Below are 12,644 nucleotides of genomic sequence, written 5' to 3'. Positions count from 1 at the left end.
AGGCCTTAGCCACAGCCAAGCTACCGACCCAGGCCTTAGCCACAGCCAAGCTACCAGCCCAGGCCTTAGCCACAGCCAAGCTACCAGCCCACGCCACCGTTCCAGCCGAGCTACCAGCCCACGCCACAGTCCCAGCCGAGTTACCAGCCCACGCCACAGTCCCAGCCGAGCTACCAGCCCACGGCACTGTCACAGCCAAGCCACCAGCCCACGCCTCGGTCACAGCCAAGCCACCAGCCCACGCCTCGGTCACAGCCAAGCCACCAGCCCACGCCTCGGTCACAGCCAAGCCACCAGCCCACGCCTCGGTCACAGCCAAGCCACCAGCCCACGCCTCGGTCACAGCCAAGCCTCCAGTCCAGGCCTTAGCCACAGCCAAGCCACCAGCCCACGCCTCGGTCACAGCCAAGCCACCAGCCCACGCCTCGGTCACAGCCAAGCAACCAGCCCACGCCTCGGTCACAGCTGCGCCATTAGCCCATGTCTCGGTCACTGGTCTTCAGTCGGCGGTCCGGTCGACACCTGCCAGTGGTCTTCAGTCGGCGGTCCGGTCGACACCTGCCAGTGGTCCGACGGGGGGCCGTCCGACGGGGGGCCGTCCGACGCCTGCTCCACGCAGCCTTCGGGAGGTCCGCTCGTCACCCGTTCCTGTTCCGACGGGGGGGCCGCCCTACGCCTGCTCCACGCAGCCTTCGGGAGGTCCGCTTGTCACCCGTTCCTGTCCAGACGGGGGGCCGCCTGACGCCTGCTCCACGCAGCCTTCGGGAGGTCCGCTCGTCACCCGTTCCTGTTCCGACCGGTGGTCGTCCTATGACTGCTCCACGACGCCTTCCTGAGCGGCCACGTCAGCTAGGTCGTCCTCAGGCCCGGCCTCCTGAGCGGTCCCGCCCGCTAGGTCGCCCTCATGCCCGGCCTCCTGAGCGGTCCCGCCCGCTAGGTCGCCCTCATGCCCGGCCTCCTGAGCGGTCCCGCCCGCTAGGTCGCCCTCATGCCCGGCCACCTGAGCGGTCCCGCCCGCTAGGTCGCCCTCATGCTCGGCCTCCGGAGCGACCCCGTCTGCTGGGTCGCCCTCATGCCCGGCCTCCTGAGCCCCTCCTCCTGGCCCCCTCCACCCGCCCTACGTATCATGGACCATAGGGACATCTGGGATCCGTCCCTTAAGGGGGGGGTACTGTCACGCCGGTGAGGTAATGTCTCGTCTTGGGGTTTTGTCTTGTCATGTCCTGTCTTATTTTGAAAATAACTCCCTTCTCGTTTCAGGTCACTTGCCCTTCCTCATGTGTTCCCTAGTCTTATGTCATCCCTGGTCCCTGATTGTTGTCACCTGTTGCTCGTTATCCCTCTGTGTATTTAAGTCTGCGTCTCCCCTTGTCTTGTGCCAGTTCGTTCCTGTTTCTCGTCACGTCACGTTCCACGTCATGTTCCATGTCACCTTCCACGTCACGTTAAGTTAAGTTGGTATTTTTGTAGTTTTGTTTGTAGCCTCGTTTTGTTTCCTCCCGGTAGAGTGATTTCTTGTTAATACTTTTTGTGTTACGAATAAAAGCCTTTTTTTACTGCTACTGCCCTGCATCTGAGTCCTCCCTCCATGCCCAAGTCTGACAGAACGAACTGGCCAGTAAGGACCCAGCAGAGCAGCAGCTAAGGAATATGGACCTAGCAGCCTTTCTTTTATGTGGCTCAACGCATGAGCTCCGGGAGGCTACCTATAGACTCCAGTGTCTCCAGGCCGAGCACCGGCATGCTGAGGGAGAGGAGGAGAGGCAGTCGGCCCTGGCGAGGGCCAGGGAGCTGGTTTCCGCCAGCCCGTGGCTCAGGGGCTCATTGCCTGCCTGGGTCAGGGGCTTCCACCTAACCCCTGAGCTCCAGCCATCCTCAGCCACAGCCAAGCCTCCAGTCCAGGCCTCAGCCACAGCCAAGCCTCCAGTCCAGGCCTTAGCCACAGCCAAGCCTCCAGTCCAGGCCTTAGCCACAGCCAAGCCTCCAGCCCAGGCCTTAGCCACAGCCAAGCCTCCAGCCCAGGCCTTAGCCATAGCCAAGCCTCCAGCCCAGGCCTTAGCCACAGCCAAGCATCCAGCCCAGGCCTTAGCCACAGCCAAGCATCTAGCCCAGGCCTTAGCCACAGCCAAGCATCTAGCCCAGGCCTTAGCCACAGCCAAGCATCCAGCCCAGGCCTTAGCCACAGCCAAGCATCCAGCCCAGGCCTTAGCCACAGCCAAGCATCCAGCCCAGGCCTTAGCCACAGCCAAGCATCCAGCCCAGGCCTTAGCCACAGCCAAGCTACCAGCCCAGGCCTTAGCCACAGCCAAGCTACCAGCCCACGCCACCGTTCCAGCCAAGCTACCAGCCCACGCCACCGTTCCAGCCAAGCTACCAGCCCAGGCCTTAGCCACAGCCAAGCTACCGACCCAGGCCTTAGCCACAGCCAAGCTACCAGCCCAGGCCTTAGCCACAGCCAAGCTACCAGCCCACGCCACCGTTCCAGCCGAGCTACCAGCCCACGCCACAGTCCCAGCCGAGTTACCAGCCCACGCCACAGTCCCAGCCGAGCTACCAGCCCACGGCACTGTCACAGCCAAGCCACCAGCCCACGCCTCGGTCACAGCCAAGCCACCAGCCCACGCCTCGGTCACAGCCAAGCCACCAGCCCACGCCTCGGTCACAGCCAAGCCACCAGCCCACGCCTCGGTCACAGCCAAGCCACCAGCCCACGCCTCGGTCACAGCCAAGCCTCCAGTCCAGGCCTTAGCCACAGCCAAGCCACCAGCCCACGCCTCGGTCACAGCCAAGCCACCAGCCCACGCCTCGGTCACAGCCAAGCAACCAGCCCACGCCTCGGTCACAGCTGCGCCATTAGCCCATGTCTCGGTCACTGGTCTTCAGTCGGCGGTCCGGTCGACACCTGCCAGTGGTCTTCAGTCGGCGGTCCGGTCGACACCTGCCAGTGGTCCGACGGGGGGCCGTCCGACGGGGGGCCGTCCGACGCCTGCTCCACGCAGCCTTCGGGAGGTCCGCTCGTCACCCGTTCCTGTTCCGACGGGGGGGCCGCCCTACGCCTGCTCCACGCAGCCTTCGGGAGGTCCGCTTGTCACCCGTTCCTGTCCAGACGGGGGGCCGCCTGACGCCTGCTCCACGCAGCCTTCGGGAGGTCCGCTCGTCACCCGTTCCTGTTCCGACCGGTGGTCGTCCTATGACTGCTCCACGACGCCTTCCTGAGCGGCCACGTCAGCTAGGTCGTCCTCAGGCCCGGCCTCCTGAGCGGTCCCGCCCGCTAGGTCGCCCTCATGCCCGGCCTCCTGAGCGGTCCCGCCCGCTAGGTCGCCCTCATGCCCGGCCTCCTGAGCGGTCCCGCCCGCTAGGTCGCCCTCATGCCCGGCCACCTGAGCGGTCCCGCCCGCTAGGTCGCCCTCATGCTCGGCCTCCGGAGCGACCCCGTCTGCTGGGTCGCCCTCATGCCCGGCCTCCTGAGCCCCTCCTCCTGGCCCCCTCCACCCGCCCTACGTATCATGGACCATAGGGACATCTGGGATCCGTCCCTTAAGGGGGGGGTACTGTCACGCCGGTGAGGTAATGTCTCGTCTTGGGGTTTTGTCTTGTCATGTCCTGTCTTATTTTGAAAATAACTCCCTTCTCGTTTCAGGTCACTTGCCCTTCCTCATGTGTTCCCTAGTCTTATGTCATCCCTGGTCCCTGATTGTTGTCACCTGTTGCTCGTTATCCCTCTGTGTATTTAAGTCTGCGTCTCCCCTTGTCTTGTGCCAGTTCGTTCCTGTTTCTCGTCACGTCACGTTCCACGTCATGTTCCATGTCACCTTCCACGTCACGTTAAGTTAAGTTGGTATTTTTGTAGTTTTGTTTGTAGCCTCGTTTTGTTTCCTCCCGGTAGAGTGATTTCTTGTTAATACTTTTTGTGTTACGAATAAAAGCCTTTTTTTACTGCTACTGCCCTGCATCTGAGTCCTCCCTCCATGCCCAAGTCTGACAGGTAGAGAGACATGCACCGGCCCACAGAGCTCAGCTGCAGCCCACAGACACATTAGAGCCCAGTGGCTTGTCTGTCTAAAGAATACCTGGCCCAGTGGCCCTATGATAGGCTACAGAGGCCCAGTAGTCCCACCCATTTTCCAGACCCCCCCCCCCCCCTCGTCCAATCACCTTTAATGATGAGCAATCATTATGAGAGAGAAGAGAAACACACACGAAAAACAAAGTGAAAATGGAGAAAAGCGAAAAGGCGGTGCAGAAAAACTGAGGGAAAAGAAGAAAAAAAAGCTCTCGCTACTGATGCCGCTGAGAGCAGAAACATATTAAACATGTTTGTTGCAGCGGGGGCCGGCGGCGGCGTGGCCTCCGGCTCCGAGGCTGCGGCTGCGGCGGGTCCCTCTAGGCAGGAGTCTCAGGCGGACAGTGAAAGTGAGGCTCCCGCTGCCATGGTGGTACAGGAGGAGGAGGAGGAGATGGTGGTGATAGCAGGTGTGTGTGCTGTACACATGCTGATAGTGACCAGTCTACTGTAAACATGCTGATAGTGACCAGTCTGCTGTACACATGCTGATAGTGACCAGTCTGTAAACATGCTGATAGTGACCAGTCTGCAGTAAACATGCTGATAGTAACCAGTCTGCTGTTAACATCAGACTGTCCTCCTCGAGAAAACGACCACATAGGTCGTGTGTCAAGCACCGAATTACGACCATATGTTACGTTTCAAAATAGCGCGCCCTCTAGCGGTCAAGTAAATATCGACACTCCGGTGTCTCAGACGATCGCCCCCCGTCAATCATCGGCAGAGACCCCCCCCACACGTCGACCTAAACCTACACCCCCCCCCCCCCCCCCCCCCCGCGCGTGTGCGGACGATCGCCCCCCGTCAATCATCGGCAGAGACCCCCCCCACACGTCGACCTAAACCTACCCCCCCCCCCCCTGTCTGATAGTGACCAGTCTGTAAACATGCTGATAGTGACCAGTCTGCTGTACACATGCTGATACAGCATGCTGACGCTGATAGTGACCAGTCTGCTGTAAACATGCTGTTAGTGACCAGTCTGCTGTACACATGCTGATACAGCATGCTGACGCTGATAGTGACCAGTCTGCTGTACACATGCTGATAGTGACCAGTCTGCTGTAAACATGCTGATAGTGACCAGTCTGTAAACATGCTGATAGTAACCAGACTGCTGTAAACATGCTGATAGTGACCAGTCTGTAAACATGCTGATAGTAACCAGTCTGCTGTAAACATGCTGATAGTGACCAGTCTGTAAACATGCTGATAGTAACCAGTCTGCTGTAAACATGCTGATAGTGACCAGTCTGTAAACATGCTGATAGTAACCAGTCTGCTGTAAACATGCTGATAGTGACCAGTCTGTAAACATGCTGATAGTGACCAGTCTGTAAACATGCTGATAGTGACCAGTCTGCTGTACGCATGCTGATAGTGACCAGTCTGCTGTACGCATGCTGATAGTGACCAGTCTGCTGTAAACATGCTGATAGTGACCAGTCTGCTGTACACATGCTGATAGTGACCAGTCTGCTGTAAACATGCTGATAGTGACCAGTCTGCTGTAAACATGCTGATAGTGACCAGTCTGCTGTAAACATGCTGATAGTGACCAGTCTGTAAACATGCTGATAGTGACCAGTCTGCTGTAAACATGCTGATAGTGACCAGTCTGTAAACATGCTGATAGTGACCAGTCTGCTGTAAACATGCTGATAGTGACCAGTCTGCTGTAAACATGCTGATAGTGACCAGTCTGTAAACATGCTGATAGTGACCAGTCTGTAAACATGCTGATAGTGACCAGTCTGCTGTAAACATGCTGATAGTGACCAGTCTGTAAACATGCTGATAGTGACCAGTCTGCTGTACGCATGCTGATAGAGACCAGTCTGCTGTAAACATGCTGATAGTGACCAGTCTGTTGCACGCATGCTGATAGTGACCAGTCTGCTGTAAACATGCTGTTAGTGACCAGTCTGCTGTACACATGCTGATAGTGACCAGTCTGTAAACATGCTGATAGTGACCAGTCTGCTGTACACATGCTGATAGTGACCAGTCTGTAAACATGCTGATAGTGACCAGTCTGCTGTAAACATGCTGTTAGTGACCAGTCTGCTGTAAACATGCTGATAGTGACCAGTCTGTAAAAATGCTGATAGTGACCAGTCTGCTGTAAACATGCTGATAGTGACCAGTCTGTAAACATGCTGATAGTGACCAGTCTGCTGTACGCATGCTGATAGTGACCAGTCTGCTGTACGCATGCTGATAGTGACCAGTCTGCTGTACACATGCTGATAGTGACCAGTCTGCTGTAAACATGCTGATAGTGACCAGACTGTAAACATGCTGATAGTGACCAGTCTGCTGTAAACATGCTGATAGTGACCAGTCTGTAAACATGCTGATAGTGACCAGTCTGTAAACATGCTGATAGTGACCAGTCTGCTGTAAACGTGCTGATAGTGACCAGTCTGCTGTACACATGCTGACTGTTTTCTCCTCACCGTTTCTCACCATCACATCTCATCAATCATTTCATTTCTCACTTTGATTATCACACATATCTATGATGTGGAGGTTGTTTGTAAAATGTCTTTCAGATACAGATGTCTAAAAAATATAAATACAAATATACATAGATATATTTGGATATAATCACACCATGTTTTAAAACATTTTCAATTAAAATATCTCAATGATCTCAGGAGATAATTACAAATGTTAATGATAGAAAATAGTCAACTTCATTAAACACATTTATATGAGATATGATCAGAAGTTAACAGGCTTAAGAACTCTCTCAATTATTCTGTTATATCACACTTATTTTATACATAATTTATTATTTCTATTAATTTTCATTTTGTTATCAGTTCGTTTTTATTCAAAATTTAGTTTTTTGCCTTAATCTCTATTTTATTGACTTTTGTTGACATTTTATATAATCTGTTATAAATAAAATGTGGTTTTCTCATTCTTGTTTTTAATTAGTCATAGCAGTCACAATTGTATTTGTGTCTTTGTGTTGTTCTTTGAGTCTATAAGCAATTTCAATAAATGAAACAAAAACCTTTTTTCACTTTTATTTTCCAGATAAGACAAACTAAATTATTTGCTGAACATATTCTATGTGGATTTCATTATAAGGAACCACAACTTTATTTAAAACTACAATATAAATACAGATTTAAAAAAAAAAGATGAATTCACTTTATTAAACAATCTATTTTTAAAAGTTTTTTTTTCTATGTAAAATAAACATACATATTTGTGCTCAAGTACATAATTCATGTCTTCAATTACATACAGAGAAATAAGATGAGCAAATCAAACTTCTGTCAGATGGTGTTGCTATAGTATCAACTTTAATAATTTCAGAACATCAGGGAGTCAATTCATTTTAACATCAGAGTTTATTTCAGTGTTCAGTCTCAATTCTTTCAGGACAACTGGCTGAGCTTGTTGTCAACATGCATCAATAATCATTTACTGCAAACATTCATATTATAACAAAGCTTCTGCTTTGGAATCTTGTATTTGTTCCAAATGCTGACAGGAACAAATTAGAGCTCCTGATTCAGATCCTGACTTTAGCTCCTGGACCTCCTCACTTCTTAGACTATTTGAACCTGAACATTAATGTGTTTGCATGAATGCAGATCTCCAACCAGGTACACTATATTCCCAAAAGTATTCGCTCACCTGCTTCGACTCGCATATGAACTTAAGTGACGTCCCATTCTTAATCCATAGGGTTTAATGTGACGTCAGTCCACCCTTTGCACCATTCTTCCAGAAGTGTATTTGTGAGGTCACACACTGATGTTTGTGTACAGCAGCAGATAGGAATCTGTTCTCAGTGGTTATTAGGACGGTTGGCAGCCTAGCAACACTTCCTTTCCTGCAGCAGACGGGCTGTGTGGGTTTCTGCTCTGCATCCTTTCTCACATTAATAACACAACGACAGTTACAACCATCCACTCTGGTTAGACAATCATTCTGGGAACTTCAGCTCAGCGCTCAGTACTCACTGTCTCAGCTTTGATCTGTGTGTGGAATCTGTGAGAGAAGCAGCTCAAATCCTCAACTCACTTCTGTGATTCTTTCTTGAAATGTACATGAATATGAATGTTAGTTTAGGTATAATCAGTAGCTCTGCCGATCCATGTCATCCTGATGAAGCTGTAATAGTTCAGTGTCAAAAAATACATGCTTCAATAAAATGCTTCAAAGCTAAAACTTCTGCTGTTTGTTTGTGTTTAAAGGACAGTGTCGTCAGCATAGAGTTTAACATCCACACTGACACCAATATAAAAGGGGGTCAGCACTGAACCTGGTGGGACCGCCACACCTATTGACTATAATATCTGTATATAATAGCCGTGTGTATATGTTTGCTTCTCTTTGTTTAGCTCTGTTGTCCTTGTTTAGCTGTGTGCTTATATGCATATTTTCCTGTACATTTGTTCTTGGTGCTGTGTGAAAGTATATTCACAGTGACTTACATCCACAGTCACATTACTGGTGCCAACAAACTCAACAAACTTGGTTCTGTTCCTGATTATTTGCTATGAAACCAAACTGAAATCCATAAAAACAAGGATGTCCATAAAACACTGTGAATTTTCAGTTTATTAAGAATCTTACAGTGAAATAATTTGACAAATCTGCCACACTCTGAATCATGTATTAAAAACAAACCCAAGCACAGAAAAATACTGTAAAGAATAAAACATCAACCAGTCAGCTAACTATTCATCTTAACTATCAAAGTAACACTACAAAGAGTTTACACTGAATTACTGTAAATATAATGTCTAAATATGTATTTATATTTTTAGGATGACTGTATCTATCCTGTATAAAAAGACACATCATACAACCAACCTCATCAAGTCATCATGTATATTTGTGAATATAATTAAAGTGATAAATGAGATGAATTGATGAGATGTGATGGTGATCAGTCAGCATGTGAGCAGTTGGTGGAGCGTCCCTTCTTTCTGGAGATCATCAGCAGACTGAGTCCACAGCAGTACACAAGACTCTTCACTATCAGCACTGTGTACAGCAGGCAGAGCAGCTTCACCCTGCACTGAGACTGGAAGGACACTGACACACACACATACACACACACACACACACACACACACACACACACACACACACACACACACGCACACACACACACACACATACACACATACACACACACACACACACACACACACACACACACACACACACACGCACACACACACACATACACACATACACACACACACACACACACACACACACACACACACACACACACACACACACACACATAAGTAACTTCCATATTCCAGTACTCTTATTTAATGATTATAGAGTATTCAACTCCCCGTTCTGAATGAAATGACAGGTGATGGTTACATATGACTCTGTGGTAAGAGCTGTCCACAAGTCTGTAGTAACAGCTTGTCCCAGATCAGCCCTCATAAGACATTTTTACATTCATATTTTACTTCTATTAAGGTTGTAGATTGAAGTTTTGAATGTCTATTGTTAATTTGATGATGTCATTGTCCTAAACAAGTGGGTGAATTATGATTTTTCGGTTCTATAAATGTAATTTCTGGTGCTGTTTGATGGCTGCTAGACTTCCCCGTTAATACAGGTGCTGCCTCCCTTTGTCTTTCTCACAACAGTGAAAATGTAGTGTTTGAAGGTTAAATGCCAACAAATATGGATTGAAGCAGAATATTTTGTTAGATAGAAACATGTGAGGAGGAAATGTCAGGCCGATCGGGTTTATCCTCTTTTGAAGAACATTTGGTCTGACGACTAAGACGGTAACAAAGAGCAAAAAAGCTAGACAATAAATGTGGTTGCTTGATATTTGGAACTGGTGTCCTAAGTCCTCATGCCCATCTCTTCTCTCATCAGAGTAACCTTTTTTTAAAAACCAGCTTTGCATGAAGACAGAGGTCGGCTACAATTTGAATGAAAGTTCAAAGGCCCTCCTTAAAAACAACCAATAAGGGCCCACCAAGGGTTGTAGGGATGGAGCCAGGACAATGATTTAAATAGCAGCATAACGGGGCGCCGCATAGCTCAGTGGGTAGAGTTGGCACCCCATGTATCGAGGCTAAGTCCTCACTGCAGCGACCCCAAGCAGCTTTTTATTATTCTAACATATAATATATATTATATTAAAGGGGGCAGCAGTTGATCTTACAGTCAGCTTGCTGCAGAGCTGGCAGGTCTGCTGGAGCTGGAACCTCTGGAAGAGAAAAGGAGTGACAGTGAGCGACGTCAGTCGTCTGCTCCTCTGATATCTTGGACAGCAGTGCATCCACATGAAGCTGAATCACTGCTGAACAGTCACCAAGCCTTCAGTACCTTGTTCTGCTTGGGCCTCCACTGTGCCCCCCTCGTGCTGGACGGAGCAGCGGTATTTATATGTGCTGATCTCTTGTTGATGGAGCAGCAAGATGGCGGCGGCGTGTCCCGACTCTCTGATCTCCAGCTGCTCTCCCACAGCAGGGAGCACCTCCTCCTCCAGAGAACCATTCTCCTTTCGTCTTTTCCAGGAGAACCGGACTAGAGGAGGAAACATGTCTGAGGCCAGACACAGCAGAGAGCTCTTCCCCTCCAGGTGGGCTCTGGATGCTGCTGGGTACACGCTCACCACGGGCTTCATTACCTGCTCATCTGAAGTTTGACAGCAGCAACAAGCAGCACAGACACACATTCACACAGTCAACAATAACATACTATCATATACTATCATATCATTATGAAGATACCTTTATACAGTTATACCACTTTGTGTATTCAGAAGGGACTAATATACATATTATAACAATATTCACCTTCGTATCAAAGTAATTGTGATGATTTCAACATGTATAACATATTATTTAATTACCATCATATACTTAGACGTTTATCAGAATAATTTTAAATGAATGAAATGTCAAATATGAATAATGACTGCTGTATATTATTACATACAAATGTTTAGATGTTATCAACATATGAGGGGGATTTACATATAATATCATTAAATATGATATAATATAATTATGAAGATGCATTTGTATATCTTTATACAGCTTTTATAACTATGAAAAGTATCTTAATATAGTTGAATTGTATTTCCTATATTAGGGCTTATATACATATTACTACAAGTTCCATATTCACCTTCACATAAAATATAGTTGTTAATATGATAATATTATGTTTCCCACCATTTATTTTAATCTTGCTTAAGAAAATGATACAAATAATAATGTATTTACTTATTTCATAACAATTTTGATATATCATATGGTATAATATAATATAATATAATATTGAAGATAAATGTATATACCTTCATAGAGTTATCACATTTTGTTGATTCAGTAGTGTTAATATAGATATAATAATATTTGACATATTAACCTTCATCTCTAAGTAATTAAAATGATTTCAATATATATTACATATAATATATATTTACAAAAATACTCAAACTGCACACACACACAACAGAAAATATGTATACGCAATGCATTTTTTTTTCGTAACTTTATTTATAACTTGGGCAAATTCAATATAATATAATATAATATAGTATAATATAATATAATATACTTTCAAAATTGTAATTACAGTAATATATTTGGAATTTGTGCCTCGAGATACATGTGTGTCATTTATTTTTCTGAATCATATATTAAAAAACATAAATTAATATGCATGAATTAGATTTATTTTACAATCACCTGCAGTATCTGTTTGCTGTTATGTATAAATATGTCTTCCACAAACATACCGTACCATCACATAACATGAATGTCATGAGGTCAATTTTACTATTAAAAATGATTGAATTTTGATCATTGACAACATAATTTCATACATTTCTAATATTATATTCTGCTGAATTATTGATATATAAAAATCTGTTTGATCTCCTGCAGAATTAAAGAATAACTTGAGTCGTTGTTTCAGGAATTATGAACCTTTTAATAGAACAACAGCTTCACGGCCACAAGAATTCTCTACTAATGATGGAAAAACTAACATGAGAAGCCTGAATCAGCAGAAACTCATTAAAACACATTTTCAACTTGTTCTATAAAACAACTGAAGGGACATGAAATATTCTCCTTACCTGTTACGTACAGTTTACTTCCAGAGCCAAAGATACCCTCCACAGTGAAACAGAGTGATACAAAAACCATCTCCACGATGTTTCTCTAATCCAGTGGTTCTCAAACGTCTCCAGTCATGCCCCCCCCCCCCCCCCCCCCCAACAAAACAAAGTTTAACTTAATTGAAATAACGTACAAAAGAAAAAAATTCAGATATTTGTCAATGTCTTCTATTTAAACTTTTTGTAATGTTGGTCATTGCTCCATCAGTCTGTGAGCTTTTTCCAAAACAGAAAAATGGAATACATTTCACTTTGCTAGAATGAGAACAAAGCCGTGACCCTGAATACAGGATAAACGGCAGACGATGGATGGATGGATGGATCTTTTTAAGGCGAGGTTGCAGGTTGATACTGACACTCTCAAGTCATGTCTTAGATCTGTGTTTTCAGTGAGGCGACAGCAGAAAAGCCCATCTCGCAGAGAGAGGA

At 46.9% G+C, this 12,644-nt stretch overlaps 1 protein-coding gene across 1 annotated transcript; it reads right to left on the bottom strand.

Annotated features, from left to right (window-relative positions):
* Nucleotides 1–8,632: 8,632 nt before the first annotated feature.
* On the bottom strand, nt 8,633–12,297 carry LOC311011898 (immunoglobulin lambda-like polypeptide 5). The gene is made up of 4 exons (XM_084007093.1): nt 12,174–12,297; nt 10,409–10,720; nt 10,245–10,289; nt 8,633–9,133 (listed from the first exon to the last, which is right to left on the bottom strand). Exons 1-4 carry the CDS (start codon nt 12,241–12,243, stop codon nt 8,985–8,987), a joined length of 576 nt encoding a protein of 191 aa, XP_083863219.1. The 5' UTR covers nt 12,244–12,297; the 3' UTR covers nt 8,633–8,984.
* Between the last annotated feature and the right edge of the window lie 347 nt (nt 12,298–12,644).

Source organism: Eutrigla gurnardus, assembly GCF_963514095.1.
Source record: "Eutrigla gurnardus genome assembly, chromosome: 4".
Classification (NCBI taxonomy): domain Eukaryota; kingdom Metazoa; phylum Chordata; class Actinopteri; order Perciformes; family Triglidae; genus Eutrigla; species Eutrigla gurnardus.
This window is presented reverse-complemented; position numbering and strand designations above follow the sequence as displayed.